The sequence below is a fragment of the Carcharhinus amblyrhynchos genome, chromosome 2, assembly GCF_965287045.1.
Source record: "Carcharhinus amblyrhynchos chromosome 2, sCarAmb.v2.hapA, whole genome shotgun sequence".
NCBI classification, from domain to species: Eukaryota; Metazoa; Chordata; class Chondrichthyes; order Carcharhiniformes; family Carcharhinidae; genus Carcharhinus; species Carcharhinus amblyrhynchos.
In genome coordinates, this window is record NC_137325.1 from 51397676 (window position 1) to 51420905 (window position 23230).

Consider the following 23230-nt stretch of genomic DNA (forward strand, 5'->3'; position numbering starts at 1 on the left):
CTCACCAGTGCCCTGTACAGTTGCAGCAAGACCTCCCTGCTTTTATATTCTATCCCCCTCGCTATAAAGGCCAACATTCCATTCGCCTTCTTGATCACCTGCAGACTGGGTTTTTGCAATTCGTGCACAAGGACCCCCAGGTCCCTCTGCACCGTAGCATGCTGCAGCTTTTCGCCCTTTAAATAATAATCCCTCCTACTATTATTTCTACCAAAGTGGATAACCTCACATTTGCTAACGTTATACTCCATCTGCCAGGTCCTCGCCCACTCACTCAGCCTATCCAGATCCCTCTGCAGACTTTCCGCACCTTCCATGCAATTTGCTTTTCCATAGTTGCAGAAAACAGTTGCATATATAGTTGCAGAAAAGAATCCTGTAGTAGTGGCTGGTTTTACTAGAGGACACTGGCTTACCTGCAAAAATGTTATCCATCTGCTCCACTCAATCTGTTATGTTAGAGTTGAAGAAGTGAAGGGGAAAAAGAATATAGTTATTAATAGGGGCAGCAACATCAAAATGGAATGCTTTAGCAGATAGCCAATCACAGGAAAAATAATGGCAAATGGAAGGCTAAAAACTGAAGTTTTTTTTTAGAAAATGCAGTTCTAAGTTGTAAATGCAGTTTAAAAAAAGTGTAGGGATGGATACTGAAGGAAGTGGTGTTTGGGTTGTAACAGATACCAGGGAAGTTGTTTAAAGATGATCTTGTTTGTGATCAAGATCATGGAAGCAGAAATCCCATGGGAGATGGTAAACATAAAGGGTGGCCATGTAACGTGATGTCAGCGTCAGGAGAGTATAACCAGAGGACAGGTTAAGAGATCAAAGGAGGCCTGTGAATTCAGAGGAGGGAGAGCAAAGTGAGATGAAAAGATGATTGAAACCACTCAGAATGAAGAATTGGTGTAGAATCATAAAGTGAAAATTAATTCTCTTGACTGATCCAATGCAGTCCATTTCCAAAATTCTAGGCACTGTTTAGTCATAAAGTACAATAAATTACTAGTTAAATCATTGACTTTAATGTGATCAAAATTTCTGAAATGTCATAGATAATTACAAAGTTCCATTGTGGAAATAAGAAGAATTTAAACCAAAGAATGTGTGTCTCCTCCCCGAGTAGATGTTATCTCGATAATCCATTGTTTTTTCTGGAGCTATCTCATGTAGGTGCTTATGTACTTCTGTTTTGTTGAATCCATGAGGGAATTTTAGTTTTGAGACCCTAAGTTTTGGATCATCGCAAATCAGCAAGTTGTCCTTTTGCAATTGTGGCTGTGGGACTGATTCAAACATTTCTTTGTTTCCCGGAACACAAGATGTACAGATGGCCCTTGTATCACCAGATGCAAAGTTGATTTCATTATGGCATTTTGTATCCTCTTCATTGTTTTCAACCCTATTTGGTGGAGGTGGTTTGCTCAAAGCCATGTGATTCTCTTTTGTTGTAAAGCCAAATAACTTGCTCTGTGGTAAATCTGCATAACTGATGTCATCTTGCACTGACTTTGGTCTCCTCCAAGGGGACTGAGCATGCTCACTGTCTGTTATTATGCAAGCTGGTTGCTTACCTTTAACTGGAGTTGCCCAACAATCTTTTACCCTTTCTTCCAGATGTTGGGAAAACGCAGTGGGTTTGTCACTATCCTTCATCTGTTGAACTTTGTATCTTAACAGACGCATGTCATATTCAGGGCAGAAAGCACATGCTGAGATAGCAGTTTGGCAACGCCGATTTTGCCAAGTATTGCATTTTTCTTTTTCTCTACACATAACTGTCTCGACTTTTGGTTTTGGATCAGTTTCACAGATGGGCAACTGTGACTTTGCATCAAGTGAATCACATGCTGGTGCACTTGGTGAGGTAGGAGGGGCAGCAGTATACTGATAATCAACGTTATCATCTGTGAAACCCTTCTTGCTAATTACTTCTCTCTTCAAGGGTCGTAAGGGTGCATTAGGTAAAAAGGCCGGATGAGACTGTTCTCTCTGTTGGAAAATTTGAAACAGAGTTAGTTAGCAAAATACCTAAAGCTGAGGCTACTAAAAAAACAGCTTGTTGTATTCAAATCTATTGATTTAGTTGTCTTCTTCATTTCAAATACACTGAACTTTCGGTTTTTACACATCTGGATAGCAAAAGTAGCATCTAATCAAAATTAGGTTAAATCAAATTTCAACAAAGTGAAGAAATTCAACATTGATTAGTTAATTAGGAATCAAATAAACCTTAGAAAATAGCACAATTAGATCTCAAGTTTTTTTATATTAGAAAATTGCTAATCCTAAACTGGTAATCAGCTGGAAATTTCAATCCCAAACGGATAATCATCTAAAAATTTCCAATCAACATTAAATTTCACCAGTTTCATGTACACCTAGGGTAGAATCTTCCACTCTGAAGTTAACATTTGGCATGAATGCAGTAGTAATAGTTACCCCGCTGTGGGGTGGGATAGTTAACCACATACAATCGTGCATTGCTCAATTCATTCCTTATTTATCCATGCATATCCAAGATGGGAGTAGCAGGATGTTGCAGTCCTGGTCATTATCTCAGGGGCCTGAAGGTCCAGACATTTAAGGGACATCTGAACAGCTATTCACTCACTTCAGGCCAGGAACTCAGGATGCTGCATCCACAAACATGTCTAACAGAAGGCAGTAATTCACGGGTCCACAATTCAGTGGTGCCTCATTGGAAACTCTCCTCCAAGCCATCCAGGAAAGATGGGAAATTTTTTTTCCCAATTATGGCAGCAGAGGGGCCTTCTGCCTGACCACATTGGCCTGGGAGAAGATCACAACAGAGGTTAGTGTTCATGTGACCCATAGGCGAATTGCCCAGAGGTATAGAAGGAGGATGAATGATCTACTGTGTTCCACCAGGGTCAACGGCATATGACACTCTCATAAGATCATCAGGCAGTAAGGGTTCAAATGCACAGCATGTCACATACCACAAGCACATGAGACATCAAAGACAATTCTCCTTGGACAGAAGATGACAGAAGACTGATGAAGGCTGACCAGATCTTCTCTGCTGTTTTAGCTCTAGCATGCAATGGCTGGGCTGCCACCATGGAAAAGGTGGTATCTACGTTGAAGACCCCAATCCAACAGAATGCACAATGGTCGCTGGATATGTGCTTGAACGTGCACCCCATTTGCTCTAGGTATTGATGCAGTGAAGCAGTCATTAGGCAAGAGCAGGATTTCTCTCCAGGTACCTTTCTCCTGAAGGCATCAGGGAGGTGCCATCAGGTACGCACAATGAGGAGGAGTGCCAGCCAGGCAATCTGAGTGCTTCAGCCTAGGAACTTGAAGGGTGCCCTGCCACTCCAACTCCCCTTTTCCAGTGATCCTATTGCATCCAGCAGGTCAGACCAAGGAGGTTTCTGAGCAGGAGACCCTTTGCAGGCTGGAACCCTCAGGGCCTGGGGATACCAGAGGCTGCCCAAAGCCCTTCAAGTGAACAGGGCAAAGCAGTCAGCAGGCTACTTCCTAACAACTGTGGATGTTGGGCCTCGCTTTGACAGAGCAGTAGGATGAGAAAACTTAAGTAGTATTGCGGGCACACAAGTGGAAGTGAGCTGCCTGGCCATTCCTTATTCACCATGTTTGTTCTCTGAAAATGTGTTCATTGATGTCACTGCATCTCCTGCTGCTGTTACCCTGATGTCTGATGTGGGTAGATGCCAAGAGTGCTGGAGGGGAATTAAATCTGCTCAGTGAGAGGCAAGGAATATTGAAGATGCAGTTTCAGGGCATGGAGAGTGGAGCTGGGCTGTGAGAGGGACTTGAATGCAGGATTTAAGAGATTGAATGCAGGATTTGGCTGAAGCCTTTGTCAGAGATCACATGCAGATTTTTGTGGCCAGCCCTTTTCCTCATTAAATGTATAAAGAATTAGCAACCAAAGTGCAGTGGACATCATTGAAGGATGGGCGTTTTGGCGAATGAGGGGAGTGGAATGAGACTGTGGATTACACCATGTTGAGGATCGTCAGGGTATCCACATGAAACATCAGCAGCTCTCTCAGGCCTCTGTAATGTCTATGGAGGAAAGAAGTCTCCTTTGGTGGGTGCATTGGATCACAATCTTGCATTAATGCTAAGGCTATCCAGGACTGCAACTTGTAGGAGTCTCAGCAATTGGAAAGTCTCGACTGCCCATAGTACAGGTGAGACATTCCTCAGTGAGTGGACTACAAAGTTATCACAAAACCTGTTGGCATGATAAAGTTAAGGGACGTGAGTTTACCATGGGCTAATGGAAACCAGTCTTCCCTCAGCAATCTGTAAAGAGGAGCAATTAAGGAGCAATCTCAATGGGACAAATGATGTTCCCGTGCTGTTCTTCTCTGAGAACCCATTTCTCTGGTTCTACTTGAAAGAGCACTCTGCCATGTTGGTCCCATTTGAGATTGGATGTCAGGGTGACATGAGTGCATCCCTGGCAAGTCTGGATTCGATATAGCTAAGTTTAACTTCTTAGGTCACGAGTAGGCTTACATTAACACTGCAATGAAGTTACTGTGAAAATCTCCTGGTTGCCACACTCTGCCACCTGTTCGGGTACATTGAGAGAGAATTCAGCATGGCCAATGAACCTAACCAGCACGACTTTTGGATTGTGGGAGCAAACTGGAGCACCCGGAGGAAACCCACACAGACACGAGGAGGACATGCAGACTCCGCACAGCCAATGACCCAAGCCAGGCTTCAAAGCTGTCGAGCACATGGACTTTGTGAGTTCATGTTCAGCCCCTTGAGCCTGCTCCTCCATTCAATAGGATCATGGCTGATCCAACATTCCTCACTTCCATTTTCCTGCCTTTTGATTATGACCTTGATTCCCTTTCTGATCGAAAATCTATCTATCTCAGCCTTAAATATACAATATGTCTCTGCCCCAAAGCTCTCTGCGGGAAGGAGTTCCAAAAATTCATAACCCTCTGAGAAGACATTCCCCCTCATCTCATTCTTACATTGGTGCCACTTCATTCTGAGAGGATGCCCTCTGGTCCTAGACTCACTCATGAGGGGAAACATTCTCTCAGCATTTACTTTGTTAAGCCTCTTACAGCCTATATGTTTCAATGAGTTCACCTCTCATTCTTCTAAATTCCAATGAGTGGAGTCCCAACCTGTTTAACCTTTCGTTATAAGACAATCTCACCATATCCGGGAGCATCGTCTCTGAACTGCCTCCAATGAAATGACATCTTTCCTTAAATAAGGGAACCAAAACTGCTCTCAGTACTCCAGAAGTGGTTTCACCAGGACCTTGTCCAATTGCAGCATGACTTCCCTACTCTTTCTCTCCAACACCTTTGAAATAAGGGCCAACATTCCATTAGCCTTCCTGATTACTTGCTGCACCTGTGTGCCAGCTTCCTGTGTTTCATGCACATGTAATCCCAAGTCTCTTTGTGTTACAACTTTCTGCAGTTTTTCTCCATTTGAGTAATACTGTTCTTTTTTTTCTGCCCTGACCCTGATGCGATTTTAGTGTGGCACATGCAGGGGCTCAGCTGAAAAGCCCACCCTTGCCCCAGTGAAGGCCCTTACATGGCCACTTAAGGCTTTTACCTGCCCAGCTTCAATTTTCAGGCTGTTGGGCTTCAGAGTGGGAAGTAGAAAAAAAATCACTGGTCTCAATCTCAGGTGGTAAGGCGATGGGATGTGTGCTTCCATCAGAAGCCCCAGTCTGACTGGCAATGCCCTCCCCTCACGGACTGAACACTTCTGGACCTCCCCCCCTCTCCCTTTACCTATCCCCCAATTACCCACTCCCAGCAAACCCCAGGCATCCCTCTACCTTTCATCTCCTGTCGTTTACCTCACACTGGCTCCTTGCACTTGGTCGCAGGCATGGTTCTGCAGTGCCTCTTCTGGCCACTACAGCGCTGTGCCTGGATGGGCTGAAGAGCTATTGGCCAATCTGATTGGCTGAGTGCTTTCCATGTCAGGTCTTCCTTCTAATTGTGGACAGAATTTCCACCTGATGCCAACCAACTTTCACTTTCTGGATGGTGAGGGTCAAGGACCCACCATCTGCACAATTCAGGCCATGGCTTATATTTGTCTGCATAGGCAAGCATATTCTGACTGACCAGTTCAAAAGCAGGGGCAAAGCACCAACAGACACGGAACCTTGTTCGAAAATCTGTAGGATTGGAGATGACAAGGTTACGTAACACTTGGTCCAGAACATGCAGAGATGAAGTTGAGGTAGCAGACAGATCACACAAACCTCCAAACAACCCATCTACCAGTCTTTCAAACACCATGTGGGATAGTCTGCACATTGCTCAGCAGATTATCAGCCCTTCAGAACCCATCGAACTGGACTGAAAGCAAGTCACCCTCGATCTGAAGGCTGCCTAAGAAGGAAGGTGACTTATAGGGGCATTAGCTAGCCCCTCTTGGTAAGAAAATATTAAAGGAATTAGGTTGACCTTACTGGGCTTCTTGAAGAGAGGATCTTTTAATGCTTAGAGACAAATAGGCAGCACAATTTCATCATCCCCAAGTACATTCACCAAACAATGGGAGGACAGTTTGGTGTATAAAGTTGTAGTGTAATTTAAAGACCAAGCCTCTATCTAAAATCTCTATGCAGTAAACCCATTTTGATCCTTAAGGATTAATTTTGGGTGGCAGAATAGTCAGCACTGCTGCCTCACAGTGCCAGGGACCCATGTTCAATTCCAGCCTCGGGGCACTGTCTGTGTTGAGTTTGCACATTGTCCCTGTGTCTGCTTGGGTTTCCCCCAGGTGTTCCGGTTTCCTCCCACAGTCCAAAAATGTGCGGGTTAGATTGACTGGCCATGCTAATTCGCCCCTTAGTGTCAGGTGGATTAGCAGGGTAAATATGTGGAGTTACAGGGATAGAACCTGGGTGGAATTGCTGTCAGTGCAGACTTGATGGTACAAATGATCTCTTCCTGCACTGTAGGGATTCTATGATTCTATCAATTTTGTTTTTTCTAATTTGTTCAAATCTTCAAACTTCTCCACCCATCCATTGAGTTAGATCTTTGTATTCAAAGTAGTAGTCAAGGTCTGCAGTACTTTATCTTAACTATTATTGGCTCAGTTGGAAAAAGAATTGTAGAAGTGAATTTTCACCCTGACAGACTAAGCATTAAGCATCGTCTAGGAAGACTACAGAAAGGAAAATTGAGTGCCCACTCTTGAGTCTATCTTATCTTCATCTCTGTAATTTATCCAGAAAACACATATTGCCTAAAAATGAAATCCTATCTTAGTGAGTTATCAGAGACAAACCTGAATGGGAATTTTCCTGAGATTGTGGCTTAGCCTGCCGCCTTATGGCCAAATTGAAAAATGACAACACACCACATTTCTTGGGTTTCTTTTACAACGCAGGTGGATTATTGTGGCACATATTAAATGTCAAATGCTGTTTAACTTTCCATTGGTCTGCCCTGTAGAAACTCTGCAGTACACAGTGAGATATTGCCTCTGGCAGGCTGTTCACTTCAGGTGCTGAATTGCTAGTCAGTTGAAGCAGTTATTTGTAATTTTTTTTAACTTTAGAAAATCTATTTAATTATAAAATAATTTTTTAAAAGCTGGTACAAAACAACTGGATAAATGGAGTGAAGATAAGCTCAGGCCCCTGATACTTTTGTCACTTTCAGAATGGGATCTTAACATTCAGCTCGAAGCTTTCCACATACTCCATTTAACAGTGCAGATAAATTGACTAGAAACATGATTTGGTTTTAACCATTTTGATTTGTGTGAAATGGAAGAAGAATGCATGGTCCTGATTTGCCTGAGTTTAGCTTCAATCTCTGCATTCACCAGCAGCTTGTATTTTTTTGGCATCTTTACCCTCGCAAAAACATTTAAGCACACTTTATTGGAATGTCTTCAGACAAGGTTTGACACGTAGTTACATAAAGTCATAAAACCAACCAGATAATTGAACAGCAGAGGAATTCCAACTTGACTGGATCCTAGTCCCAACCAAGTGCAGTGTCATGAGGCAGCCTGCTAGGACTGCCACTGCATTTAAAATGATCTGGAAGCAAGCTCCAGGACTGTAGCCCTACCTGGTATGGATCCAGGAGAAGCCCCTTACAGAAGGCAGTCTTCCTATCATCCCAGCCCAGAAAGATTGGTACAAGATCAGGTTGCTATACTGTTGCTATACCAATCCATTGTACTTAGAACAATAACTGGAAGACTCCTGTAGTACTTGCACTTGAGCCAGAACTAAACTGGAATCTCCAAAAGAGGTCAAAGTCTCATCAAAACACCAGAATCGGGGTGGTGGGGCGTGTCACATGATGTAAGTGCAGGAACAGCTGTGTTTTCATGAGCTCTGGCACTACTCATCTTTTAACCCTTTTATTTATCCTGATGCACAGTTCATCACCTGGAGTCTATACTGTGTGCTATGTTCCTGGAAGATTCTGATCAAGTTTGGGTGATGGGGAGTTGAGTAAAGTCAAAAAATTCCTTGTTTGATAAGACAGTCAGTCTGGGACGGCCGGCGTGTGGCCTCGTTCGTAATGACGGTTTAACTGGTGAATGAGCTCACTCTCTAGCAATGTCATAGACATCGAGATGGTGGCTGTCATTGTGGATAAAGTTGTGCATGACGGTCTTGGCTCCCTGGCACAAATCATTGGCGCTCAGATTGATGAATTGTAAGATATCCAAAAGAAAATGCATGAAACAGAGAAAAGCTTCCTGTCAGTGGAGAGGACAGTGTCCTTGGTGAAGGCTCACCTTGGAAATCCTGCTGCATGGGATGTCAGACATCCTGATTAATTCGGGGGGGGATGGGGTTGGAGAAGAGCCTGTACACCCAACCTCCTGTGGGGAGCTGAGGATAAGTTCCCGGCTGAATTTGAAACCTGGCTGCCACGATGTCATCCTGATTTGAAGGTTAGGTGTTTCAAGTTTGAAGCTGCGTACTGTATGCAGTCTTCCAGATCTGGGGATTGGTTACATATCTCGATCGCTGGTCTTACATTGTCTTAACCTTGTTGTTCATTAAGAAGATTTGGAGGTAGCTGGACATGGTTGGACCTCACCGCCGCCAGGGCCTAGGTCTCTCCTTGCCGGGGCTTCTGAGCAACAACACAACAGAAGTGTAGAGATCTCACTGAAATTACAGATGGATCCTTGATGTTGCTTGACAGCCCTGTCAAGGGTTTGGCCTTTTCAGGCTTTGTGGATGGCTAGGTTATTCTGCAGTTCATCATTAATCCTGAAGTAATCCCCTTGTGATTATAATCCTGATTTGGTAATGTTGTCTTTTATCCTGACAGGGGTGTTTGATATATGTGCACTGAGGCACAAGTCGCCTGTTATCCTGTTATTCTTTGGAAGTCAGGGATATCCATTTATTTAGAGTGGAATTCATCCACCACTATGCTCTGGTAATGGAATAAGAGAAACCTTGGTTTAAAGAGAGTTACCATTTACATTCAATCTTGGTCTTCCTGGAAGCAAGTTCCAGCACTGTAGCCCTACCCAGTATGGATCCAGGAGTAGGTGGGTAAGGGGTCAGCCCAAGCTGTTTCTGGCCCTGTGTCACATTTAAATCCCTAGGTCTTGTGTGTAATACGGAGATATATTTTTGCTTGTGGACTGATAAATTGCCTCCATCGTGCTACTGGAGAGCGTGCTGAGATGGTTGTATGGCTTTAGGGCTGCACAATTTTTTTTTGTGTTGTAATACTGGCATTTATAATACTTTAATTATGGATAATATGAGTAGCGCCACATCAGAGTGGTGGGCAAGCAGTTTGCTATAGAGAAGCGGGTGTGGCCTTTTAAGTCCTCATAGTGGGTGAGGAAAACCCCCTTTAGAACTAATGATGTTGCTTTTTCTTTTGTATTTTTGCTATTTTGAAGTTAAATAAACCTTGTTGGTCTCCCGTGAAGGTACAGACGAATCGTGTATCCTGGAAAAGACTGTTTTATTGTTGTTGGCACCTTTGGCATAGCTGGAGTTGGGGGAAATATTTACTGCCCAAGCATGGTCAGGAAATCCTTGGTTGTCTCGCCTTCCTTGGGTTGGTTTCCTATATTTTCCTTGGCTGCACAGGTTGTGACAGTGGCTACATGGTCATTTGACTCCTGGAGTGCATCGTCCTGTTGAGAGGAGGGGATTCTTGTTCTTCCTGGAGATATCCTGTTTGTGGATATCTGGACAAATCCTCCTATTCCTTGATGTAGGAAATATGGATGGAATCCTGTTGATGGTGAGGCCTGAATAGCATCTCATGTGTGACTGGAGATGGGGGAGGTTTGTTTTTTTTGACGCCCAGGGGTGGTGTGAGTACCCCTGACCTCTTAGCCCTATTTTTAATCGTGTTGTTGTCCTAAGCTTATCTTGGCTGTGTGGTTTAGGGTTAATTATCTATTCTCTTATGGAGAATAAAACAGACAAGGGAATAGATTGTCATCCCCCAAAATGTTTGGGACTTCTGGACAACTCTCATTCTTGAGTAATTAGGTTCCCCTGTGGGGTGGTATCCTGTTGTCTGTGGGGCCTGAATAGGAGCCCAGATACTTAAGCTCTGAATTAGCTGAGTTTCTCCAATGAGGTTACATAGCTCTGTTCCTGATATCCTGCATGAGAGAGTGTACACTATCAAACCACACCTTGGGCAGAATTTTACCGGTTCACCGTGCCCATCAAGGGGCGGAGCGAGCCAGTAAAATTGTGCGAGAGCTGAGAAATCAGCATCATGCTAATTTCTTGGCTCTCGCCATTTTATGAGGTGGATTTCCAGCGAGGTCAGCCTGAATTTTGAAATTCTCATTCTTAAGTGCAAATCCCTTCTGATCTTCATAATCACCTACAATCCTTTGCAAACTCTGGGTTCCAGCAGCTTTGCTCTCTTGTCCAATGTTACCTTTTCCACTCCACTACTGCCAGCTACCTTGGCACTTACTCCTGGAATTTCATTCTGAAATCTCCCACCTCTTCAATTCTTTCTGCTCCTTTAAGACCCTCTTCAAATCTGATCTCTTTGACCAAACTTTTCACTACCTGTTCTTTTTTGCTTGGTATCAGTTGTTCTCAGGTAATGTCCCTGTGAAGTATTTTGGGAAGGGTGGCACAATGGTCAGCACTGCTGCCTCACAATGCCAAGGATCCAGGTTCGATTCCTGGTTTGGATTATTGTCTGTGTGGAGTTTGCACATTCTCCCCCATGTCTGCGTGGGTTTCCTCCATTTGCTCCCTCAGTCCAAAAGACTTGCTGGTTAGGTGCGTTGACCATGCTAAATTCTCCCTCAATGTACCCAAACAGGCATCGGAGTGTGACGATTTTTCACAGTAACATCATTGCAGTGTTAATGTAAGCCTGCTTGTAACACTAATAAATAAACTAAACATTTAAGGGTTTTTAAAGCTAGTTGTTGCTGTGTACATAAATCATTATCTGAATGATCGTTTCCCCTAATGTAACCAGTTACTTACTAGCTCTGCAAAGTAGATGGATTTTCCTATCACTTTGGCTATTTCTTTCTCAACATAATCATCCAGCTGAATGGGATTCATTGGTCCGCTGCCTGATTATAAAAATAAGTAAAAGATTCAGTGAAACAGTGAATGCCAAGTCTCCAGAAATGTTGCAGTTTGTAGCCAATAAACCATTCATTGATAAAAATAAAGGACTGCCTATACTGGGAATAAACAGCAACATAGTCAGCAACTCTGCAAAGATAAACACAAAGTCAAGCTCTAAAATTTCAGATGTCTTTTCTCAGAATCAGTAGTTGATGTTGGTTTATAGTCACTCATTTGTGTAGAAATGCATGGTCAGTCATCAAAATCTTATAATAATTAGAATCCATGCGTTGCAGGAACTAACGAAACGTTAGGATCTTTCAGTTCGGGCTGTTTCCTACCTGTGAACTCCCTCTTGTATGTGGTTAGCCAATGTGATTTCTCGATATTTTTCAGCATATTAGCAGTCCTTTCAGAAACGGTATGTTCTGCAGCTCGCTCTGGCCTGTTGGGGGCAATAAGCTTTGGTGGTGTTGGATAGATTTGTTTTTGTTCTTTGGTTGATTTAGGAATCTGCAATGAAAAGAAGGGCTACCAAGCTGTATTTAAAGAGATCCAGTATTGGAAACAAACAATTATATTGACTTTGGACCTCCCTCTACAAGATTTTAGACAAAAGTTTATATTAATTTAGCATTTTCATATCACTGAAAAAAGAGACATATTGCCAAAGCTTTTCATCTTACACTCATCAGGACAAACACAAGAATGTTAAATTTCAAACAGTTATGACAATTTATATCATAGAAGAGGACGCTGATTTGTGACAGGTCAACTCTTATTGATTGAGACGTTGCCATGGAGAAAGCAAATGGTAACTACAGACTCCCCATACCTCTGAGTAATTCAAAAAATGGTGCAAGGCAACTCAACAGGGTTTGTTGGGTGACATGCTAAGGGCACAGAAAAACCCCATAGCCCCCATTTCATCCCTGAGCCACCACTAAATTGCAGCAGGTTCACAGTGTGAACTGCCTCATTTCTGAGCCAATCCACCACTGCCAGCAGGGAATCCCACAGCTCCATCCATCTTCCAACTTGATCGGAGGAGGTTGATTTAATTAGTATTAAGAATAAGCCACCATTAAATGTGAGCAACTGAAAGGCATTTAGAAATTTGTGTTTTATTTTTCAGAAAAATATCTTACATGAAAATATCCTTCTTCTCCTGGCCAAGCTACAGCTTTTGCTTGAGTGGGGATTTCCTGGGTTTCATATCTATATGGAAATCCTGCAATTTGGCAGCAAAGAATTTGGAATTAATTCCATGGCTGTTTATAAAACTAAACTGTATAATTAAAAAGGCAGTCTTGTCATCAAGGCTTCTCTTGACAATCAATTAGTTAAAGTGATTTTAAATTTTGGATGGTGCTAATGGTCTAATTGGGAAAGATTGAAGGAATTAAATGAAAATACCTAAATCTTTAACAGCTGCTGTTAACGCAAGGTCATATGATATTAACTCAATTTCATTATTAATGCTGAGTTCAGTAAGTCAACTAACGCAATGATACTTTCATTACTCAACATGTAAAAATAAACTCATTAATATTTACATACTCATTAAGTAAAAGGATGCAAGTCCTAGGGATGAAATATTTATCCATTTTGGCACAGCACAGCCACATGATGTGCTGCACTCTGGCCAACAAAAGGCTCTTTAAAAGCACAGTACACTGCAAAATTTCCTAACCATCCTTGGGACTCCTCTGAGTAAGGCTGTTACAGGTGGAGATTTTCCTTGTTGCCAGGAAAAAGGTTTTGCTTACCTCTTGAGCTGCTGATCCTAGTGAAGGCCCTGGTGCCAGATTAATTAAATTATTTTTGGCAAACTCCCGGTAAGCTATGTTGGTAGTACTCGATAGGATTCAAGGTGGGCAGTGGTGTTGAGCAGAAGATTGATGTTGTTGGAGGAATAGGCAGTCCTGCAGCAGCTTGAAAGGGGCTGGCAGCCAGCCAGAAGAAGAAAGCTTCTCATCTCTGAGCATCTGGGCATCAACATTTGCCAGTTGTGGGAAGAGTGCATCAATCACCTTTAAAATTAATTTTACTCAATAAGGACACTGCATGGGGCGGGGGAGGGTACTTCTGAAACTTGGTCTAATGTAGGAAAATGAGGCCAATTAATATAGAAGAAAGTCTCGTAAACAGCAGTGAGAAGTATATTCAAATAATCAGCTTTGGTTGTATTACTTGGTGGATAATGATGACCAGGGCATCTGGAGAATGCACCTGCGTTTTTCTGAATAGTGCCTAAGAATCTTTTTACACCAAGGGCATTGGATTAAATCTCATTTGACAGACAGCAACTTCAACAACGTAGGTGCTGAAGATTCAATCTGGATTATGTACTCGAGAGTCTAGACTGGATCTTAGCATAGTCACCTCATTCAGAGACAATGCTGTTATCAACATTTTTAAAAAAAACCATAGGTAATTTTTTTAAAGTTTTCAGGTGCTCAGAAAATTTGCCTTATAGCATTGCACATAATCAGTAGCTCAGGTATGTTAAAGCATGTTAGTATAAATAGCAATGATCAGTTCATCCACAGCGATCTCACTTGTAGTACCTAGGTCTGCTCAGTTTTTACTGCAGGCGCCAGGACTTTTCCTCCAGTTTTGGGCCGATTTTGTTTTCCATATCCAATTGTTTTGGTGTTCTAAAGCTCTCTGGAGGGAAGGGACTTCCTGTATATGTTTGGAGCTGCAGCCTGAGCATGAGATGGGCTTGCTTCAATGGCAAAAGCAAGAAGATGCAGCCTGGGAGAGACAGGTCAAGCCCAGCATTAGGCTACGAGGGATTAGTTGAGCAGCAGAAGGTGCAGATTAGGAAGCCAACATAGCTTGAGACTCTGCTCTTTTGTCCTAAACCTGATTCTGAGAAATTGCACGCTTTAGACGTGCAACGAAACACCAGGATCGGTACCCAGGACCAATACCAAACTGCAGCATCAATGCTAGCAATGTCTTTGCTGAGACAGAATTGTGAATGGATTCTCAGAATCCTGGAGAAAGGGGTGGATTTTCTTGGTCCAACATGTGATTGGCAGAACTGGTTCACGATGAACATTACTCTTACTTACATCCTCATCTCCATTGAGTACAACAGCTTGACTGAAATTAGTATGCATGGTAGCCGTAGAGCTTGGGAGAAGATGCAGAAGGAGATAACCTTAGACCGTTGCTCAGGCTCAGAGTGCCGACCTCAAGAGGAAGTACCTGAAAGGGTAGTTTTTTTTGTTCCAGTGTTGGAGAGGTGGAGATTATAAATGCTAACAGGGGTCAGGCTCCAGAAACAGTTTGGGGGCAGCCACGGGGGCTGCTGAATGCAAGAGCCAAGATCATACCATCATCCTCAATGTTCTGTCAGTTGCAACAGGTTCCACTGTAGCTGATCCCATGATGGGGAGAAACATCTCCTCTGTAGGGCTGAGGAAATGCACACATACCTAACCTCTCATCAGTTTTCCTCTGCTCCCTGTGATTGCATGTGACCTTACCCTGCAAGGGAGAGGGAAGAATTCAGTGGTCACCTTGCACAGTGGTCGATGATGGGTTTGTCATTGCTAAATTGCTCTTCATTCCAATCTCTGCTGAGCCCTCCAACATTGTATCCTTGAATCTTTGAGCCCTCCTTCTTTCTTGGTGCTCCATTTGTTTCCTCTTGCAGACATTTGCCCAAAAAAAAATCTTCAGCAGCTTCTGTCTAATGACTGAGCTGCCTTCAAGAGGTGTAAGCTCAGTGGAACGTGTGCTAGCTATGCAAGGTACTGGGCCCCCTGCTGAACAGTCAGCCATGATGTGGATATGCCGGCGTTGGACTGGGGTAAACACAGTAAAAAGTCTGACAACACCAGGTTTTAGTTCAACCGATTTATTTGATAGTAAACTCACTAGCTTTCGAGGGGTTTCCCTCTTCTTCAGGTGAACGGAGAGTTCTGGCCTCAGACAGAGCATATACAGCACAGACAGTTTACAGATTACTGATCAGAATGCGAATCTTTACACCTAACCTGCTGTTCAAGTCCTAAAGTGGCTGACAATGTGTGTGGAAGGAGCACTGATCACAGGTTAAAGACATCTCTTTAACCTGTGATCAGTGCTCCTTCCACACAGGTTAAAGACATCTCTTTAACCTGTGATCAGTGCTCCTTCCACACAGGTTAAAGACATCTCTTTAACCTGTGATCAGTGCTCCTTCCACACAGGTTAAAGACATCTCTTTAACCTGTGATCAGTGCTCCTTCCACACACATTGTCAGCCACTTTAGGACTTGAACAGCAGGTTAGGTGTAAAGATTCGCATTCTGATCAGTAATCTGTAAACTGTCTGTGCTGTATATGCTCTGTCTGAGGCCAGAACTCTCCATTCACCTGAAGAAGAGGGAAACCCCTCGAAAGCTAGTAACATTCAGCCAGCCAGAAGTGTGGGTCTCACATACAATGAAATGCTACAATCACTGAAATGAGAAGATGGCACAAAGTCTTCCTGCCTCAATGAGAACAAGAGTGAACTGTTCATGAGTTGCAACTCCCAAGCTCTCAAGAACTGAAAATACCTTAATACTAGCAGCTGTAGTGGCAAAACCTTCAGTATCAGTTGAGAGGAAATCCAGTAAATACTTGGGAATGTAAAAGAATGTGGGAGTGGATATTCTTACGAAATGTGAATAGTAACAGCTGTTTTGGATCAAATTGCCTCAATTCATGCTACATAATAATAGAAAGATCCAGCAAAGGTGGCAATTTGGCTCTTTCTCCTAGTGCTGCATCTTGAAAACAGCAAGCTAATTAGTCTCACTTCCTTGCTCTGTTCCAATAATTCTGTAATTTCCCTTTTCCCTTTCCATTCTGCAAGTCACTAGTGAACCTTCGGCCATTGCCTCAGGCAGTGTGTTCTAGATCATGTCAGCTGCATAAAAAATCCAAAATGTGTGTCTTCTGACCAGATTGTGCCACCAGAAACTGTTTTTCTTCATTTACTTCATCAAAGGTCTTCAAGAATTTGAACACCTCAAATCACCACTCAACCATCTCTGCTCTAACGAGAACAGCACCAGTTTCTCTAGTCTCCTGACGTAACTGAAGTCCAGCATTTCAAGTTACATCTCCCTTGATATCCAGCTTAAAGTGTTGTGTGTAGAACCGGAAGCATTATTCCATCTAGGGCCTAATCAATGTGTCGCAAAGATATGGTTTTGTACTCTCCGCCTCTAGCACGCGCTGCCGGGGGAGATAGTGGAAGCAGATACGATACTGACTTTTAAAGGGGCATCTGGACAAACACCTGAATAGGTCAGAATAGTAGTCATGATGTGGGTATGCGGTGTTGGACTGGCGTAAACACAGTAAAAAGTCTGACAACACCAGGTTTTAGTCCAACCTATAATTGATTATCAAATAAATAGGTTGGACTAAAACCTGGTGTTGTCAGACTTTTTACTAGGTCAGAATAGACAGTCATGGTCCCAGGAAGGGTACGGGGTTTTCATTCACACAGACAGCATGGTCAGTGCAGACTTGGAGGGCTGAAGGACCTGTTCCTGTGCTAAACGGTTCTTTGTAAAATGAACAATCCAACTTGCCTTTCTAATGATTCCAACTTCTTTGTCTCTCTTCACAATCCTTAGACCATAAGAATATAAGACATTGGAGCAGAATGAGGCCATTTGGCCCATCAAGCTTGCTCTGCCATTCAATCATGGCTGATATTTTTCTCATCCCCATTTTCCTGTCCCCCTTATTAATCAAGAACCTATCTACAGAACATAACAGCGCAGTACAGGCCCTTCGGCCCTCAATGTTGCGCCGACCAGTCGAACCAATCTAATGACCCTCTAACCTAAAGTATTCCAATGTTATCCATATGCCTATCCACTGACCATTTGAACACCCTTATTGTTGGTGAGTCCACAACTGCTGCAGGCAGGGCATTCCACGCCCTTACTACCCTCTGAGTAAAGAACCTACCTCTGACATCCGTCCTATAATTACCACCCCTCAATTTAAAGCTATGTCCCCTCGTGTTAGCTGTCCCCATCCAAGGAAAAAGGCTCTCACTATCCACCCTATCTAACCCTCTGATCATCTTGTATGCCTCAAACAGGTCACCTCTTAACCTTCTTCTCTCCAACGTAAATAACCTCAAGTTTCCTCATAAGACCTTCCTACCATACCATGCAACATCCAGGTAAACATCCTCTGCACCCTTTCCAATGCTTCCACATCTTTCTTATAATGCGGCGACCAGAACTGTACGCAATACTCCAAGTGTGGCCTCACCAGAGTTTTGTACAGTTGTAACATGACCTCATAGCTCCGAAATTCAATCCCTCTACCAATAAAAGCTAACACACCATATGCCTTCTTAACAACCTTATTAACCTGGGTGCCAACTTTCAGGGATCTATGCACATGTACCCTGAGATCTCTCTGCTTGTCAACACTACCAAGAGTCCTTCCATTAGTCCTATATTCTGTACTCCTGTTACTCTTACCAAAGTGAATCACCTCACACTTCTCCGCATTAAACTCCATCTGCCACCTCTCAGCCCAGCTCTGCAGCTTATCTATGTCCCTCTGCAAACTGTAACATCCATCCTCACTGTCTACAACTCCTCCGACTTTGGTGTCATCAGCAAATTGACTAACCCATTCTTCTACACCTTCATCCAGGTCATTTATAAAAATGATAAACAGCAGTGGCCCCAAAACAGATCCTTGAGATACACCACTTGTAACTGAACTCCAGGTTGAATATTTCCCATCAATCACCACCCTCTATCTTCTATCAGCTAGCCAATTCCTGATCCAAACTGCTAAATCACCCTCAATCCCATGTATCTGCATTTTCTGCAGTAGCCTACCATGGGGAACCTTATCAAACGCTTTACTAAAATCCATATACACCACGTCAACTGCCTTACCCTTATCCACCTCTTTGGTCACCTTCTCAAAGAACTCGATAAGGTTTGTGAGGCATGATCTACCCTTCACAAAACTGTGTTGACTATCCCTAATCAAATTATTTCTCTCTAGATGATTATAAATCCTATCCCTTATAATTCTTTCCAAAACTTTGCCCACAACAGAAGTAAGGCTCACCGGTCTACAATTCCCAGGATGGTCTCTACTCCCCTTCTTGAACAAGGGGACAACATTTGCTGTCCTCCAGTCTTCCGGCACTATACCTGTAGCCAATGATGACATGAAGATCAAAGCCAAAGGCTCTGCAATCACCTCCCTAGCCTCTCAGAGAATCCCAGGGTAAATCCCATCCGGCCCAGGGGATTTATCTATTTTCATACTCTCAAGAATTGCCAACACCTCCTCCTTACGTACCTCAATCTCGTCTAGTCTACAACCTGGTTTCACAGTATTCTCCTCGACTACTTTGACTCTTTCTTGCAAAAGAGTCTATCTCTGTCTTAAAGACACGCAATGTCCTGGCCTCCACAGCCTTCTGTGGCAAAGAGTTTCACCACTCTCTAGCTGAAGAAATTCCTCCTCATCTCTGCTTTAAAGGATCATCCCTTTAGCCTGACGTTGTGTCCTCTGGTTCCAGTTTTGAGTTATTAAATGATTGTCTGACAAATGTCCAAGTTTTGCAATCAAATTAGGGCTTGTTCTCAGAGCAAAGCTATTTAATATGAAGTCAGGTGATAAAATCAATTTAAATCAACCAGAATAGCTGAAAATATAGGAGAGAGATCTTAAGGTTTACAGCATGGAAACAGGCCCTTCGGCCCGACTTGTCCATGGCGCCCTTTTTTTTTTAAAACTCTTAGGCTAATCCCAACTGCCCACATTTGCAGTCATGGTCTGTCTAGTTGACTGATTAAAAATGATCATAGTGTGATCAGATACTAATTTATGGAGGGTTCTTCAAATCTATAACTAAATAGCTGACTTCTAGCTGGATCTTCAACTCTGAGGCAGGAATCAGGAAATGGGAATTTTGTGAAGTTGTGATCATGCCTTCTACTGCCAGTGCCAGCTGGAGGTATTATATCAGAGGAGGTGGGAAGGAGCTGGAATCAGGCCTACCACCTATCACACCAACATGGAGGTGTAATTGGTGGCAGGAACAGAAGCAAAAATGGAGGAGGGTCTCCAGCTCCTTCCTGCCTCCCCCAATGTAAATAGCTCCAGGAGTGGTTCTCTCCAGCAAGGTTTACTCTTGCTCCCCACTAACAGGGAACATGAGGCCTGACCCCGCTGGAGGGAAGAAAGGCCACTAAGGCTCCCCTGTGAGGTCAGGGCTAAGGGGGAGGGGGAGCAGCCCCTTGGTGATGTCCTTTTCTCAAGTGGCAAACTGGCAGTGCCTAAGGACACTGTGGCACTACCCCCAAGGCATCGGATAGTGCCAAGGGGGGAGGGCAGAGGGGGCAGGGTCTATTGGTGGGGGAGTGACTCACTGACACTGTGCATTGGGATCACTGGGAAAGGGAGGGAAGAGGTGATCGGGGCTGGCCATCCGGATGGGGGCGGAGGAGCGGGGAGGGGTGCACTCAGGGCTGCTGTGGCGGGTGGTGAGGACGAGAGTATCAGGAGATTGGGGCTGATCTGGGAAGCCAACCATCGGTGGGGGGGGGTCAGAAGGCCAGTGATCTGGAGACCGGCAATGGACTGACAGATCAATACATGCACAGTGGCCCACTCAGTGTTATGCTGTCCAGCTCTGGGATGGGAATAGACCCCACCCACAAATTTCCAGAATGCGATTTGCGAGTGGAGAGCTTGTGGGTGAGTACAGCGACTTTTTTCTTTTTTTAAAAACTAACTTTGTATTAGTTTTTTTTTGCTTTCTTTAAGTTTTGCACCAGAAGCAGTTGCTAGGGCACTCGGGTAGAGTTTTTTTTTTACCTTACTATAAATTAGACTGGAGAGGAATCCCGATACTCTACCTATGTAGAGTATCCCAGCCCTCCCCCCTCCTCTAACCTAAAAAAGAGAGAGAGGGGCTCTGACTGAGAGCAGGTAAGTTTGTTTTTGTTTTTGAGTGTGCTGTAAGGGCTTTGGCTCACAGGGCCAAAGAGATAAGGGTGAGGCAAGGTAAGTTATAAGTTTTTTTTTACTTTTTTCTCTGGGTTACTAAAAAGGGGCAAGTATGGGTGTGAGGCCAGTATGTTGTTGCCAGTGCAACATGTGGGAGGTCTTGGAAGCTCCTGGTCTACCAGACATCCACACCTGTGCTCGGTGTGTGGAGCTGCAGACCCTACGGAACCAGGTTAAGGAGCTGCAAATGCAGCTCGAGGACCTTCGGCTCATTCGAGAGAGTGAGGAGATAATTGACAGGAGCTATCAGCAAGCAGTCACACCAGGGCAACGGGAAGAAGGCACGTGGGTAACTATTAGGAAGGGGAAACCTCGGGTGATGGAGAGCACGCTGGTGGATGTCCCCCTTCAAAATAAGTACTCCTGCCTGAGTACTACTGGGGGGGACAGCTCATCTGAGGGAGGAAGCGGCGGCCAGGTCTCTGGAGCTGAGCCAGTATGTCAAAAAATTAAAAAAGAGAAAGGTAGTACTAATAGGGGACTCCACAGTGAGGGGGGCGGACAGGCGTTTTTGTGGATGTAGATGGGAGTCACGGATGGTGGTTTGTCTCCCTGGGGCTGGGATCCGGGATGTCTCTGGGCGTGTCCCAGACATCCTGAAGGGGGAGGGTGAGGAACCAGAGGTTGTAGTGCATATAGGTACTACTGACGTAGGCAAGAAGAGGGAGGCAGTCGTGAAAAGGGACTATAGGGAACTGGGTAGGCAGCTGAGGAAGAGAAAAGCGAAGGTAGTAATCTCAGGATTGCTGCCTGTGCCACGGGAGAGTGAGGGCAGGAATGGAATGAGGTGAAGGCTGAATGCGTGGCTGAAGGACTGGAGCAGAGGGCAGGGATTTCAGTTCCTAGATCACTGGGACCTCTTTAGGGGTAGGTGGGACCTGTACAGTAAAGACGGGTGGCACTTAAATCCCAGAGGGACTAATATCTTGGTGGGAAGACTGGCTAAGGCTACTGGGGGGACTTTAAACTAGAAAGGATGGGGGGAGGGAATTGTGATGGAGAGACTGGGACTGAGGAGGTTAGCTCCCAGGTAGGGGAGGACTGCAGGCAGTATGAGAGGGAGGTTAGACAGGGGGTGGAGAAGGGAAATGCCCAGACTGAGGGGCTGAAGTGTATCTATTTTAATGCCAGGAGTGTAGTGAATAAGGTAGATGAGCTTAGGGCGTGGATTGCTGCTTGGGAATGTGATGTGGTGGCCATTACAGAGACTTGGATATCTCAGGGACAGGACTGGGTACTTCAGGTGCCAGGATTCAGATGCTTCCGGAAGGACAGGGAAGGAGGCAAAAGAGGTGGTGGAGTGACTCTGTTGATCAGGGACAGTGTCATGGCTGCAGAGAAGGAGGATGCCGTGGAGGGACTATCTACAGAGTCTCTGTGGGTGGAAGTTAGGAACAGCAAAGGGTCGAAAACTTTGCTGGGTGTATTCTATAGGCCGCCCAATAGTGACAGGGAAGTTGAGGTGCAGATAGGGAAACAGATTCTAGAGAGATGTAGTAATAACAGAGTTGTCGTGATGGGAGACTTCAATTTCCCAAACATCGATTGGAATATCCCAAGGGTAAGGGGTTTGGATGGGGAGGAGTTTGTTAGGTGTGTTCAGGAAGGTTTCCTGACACAGTATGTGGATAAGCCTACGAGGGGAGAGGCTGTACTTGACCTGGTACTGGCGAATGAACCAGGACAGGTGATAGATCTCTCGGTAGGAGAGCATCTTGGGAATGGTGATCATAATTCTATCTCCTTCACAATTGCATTGGAACGAGATAGGATCAGGCAGGCTAGGAAGGTGTTTGTCTGGAGTAAGGGGAAATACGAAGACGTCAGGAAGTTAATTGGACAAATAAACTGGAAGGAGGCGTTCTTAGGGAAAAGTACCGAAGGAAGGTGGCGGATATTCAAGGAATGTTTGTCTGGAGCTCTGCACGACAACGTTCCGATGAGACAAGGAGGTTTTGGTAGGTCGCAGGAACTGTGGTGCACGAAGGCTGTGGTGAACCTAGTCAGGAGGAAAAGGAAGGTGTACAAAAGGTTCAAGGAGCTAGGAGATGTTAAGGATCTTGAGGAGTATAAGGATTGTAGAAAGGAGCTTAAAAGGGAAATTAGGAGAGCCAGAAGGGGTCATGAAAAGACCTTGGCGGGTAAGATTAAGGAGAATCCCAAGGCCTTCTATAAATATGTGAAAAGTAAAAGGATGAGAAGAGAAGGGATAGGACCTATAAAAGGTGAAGGGGGGAAGGTCTGTGTGGAACCAGAAGAAATGGCAGAGGTGCTTAATGAGTACTTTGCCTCAGTATTCACGGTGGAAGCTGATCTGGGAGATTTTGCTACAGATTTGCAGCAGATGGAAAAGATTGAGTATGTGGATATTAAGGAAGAGGATGTGTTAGAACTTTTGAATTCTATCAAGATAGATAAGTCGCCGGGACCAGATGGGATGTACCCCAGGGAGGTGAGGGAGGTGATTGCAGAGCCCCTGGCGATGATCTTTGCGTCGTCAATGGAGATGGGAGACGTTCTGGAAGATTGGAGGATTGCAGATGTGGTTCCTATTTTCAAGAAAGGGAACAGAGATAGCCCGGGAAATTACCGACCGGT

The 23230-nt window shown here is 44.3% G+C and overlaps 1 protein-coding gene across 1 annotated transcript in view; it reads right to left on the minus strand.

The window, feature by feature from the left end:
* Window positions 1–1059: 1059 nt before the first annotated feature.
* The window catches only part of spmip4 (sperm microtubule inner protein 4), a 64388-nt gene continuing 42217 nt past the window's right edge, over window positions 1060–23230 (minus strand). The window contains exons 6-9 of the mRNA XM_080216092.1: window positions 12724–12806; window positions 11917–12088; window positions 11486–11577; window positions 1060–1992 (exon numbers count right to left, since the gene is read on the minus strand). Coding sequence (XP_080072218.1) covers window positions 1060–1992; window positions 11486–11577; window positions 11917–12088; window positions 12724–12806 — 1280 coding nt within the window. The remainder of the gene's footprint in view (window positions 1993–11485; window positions 11578–11916; window positions 12089–12723; window positions 12807–23230) is intronic.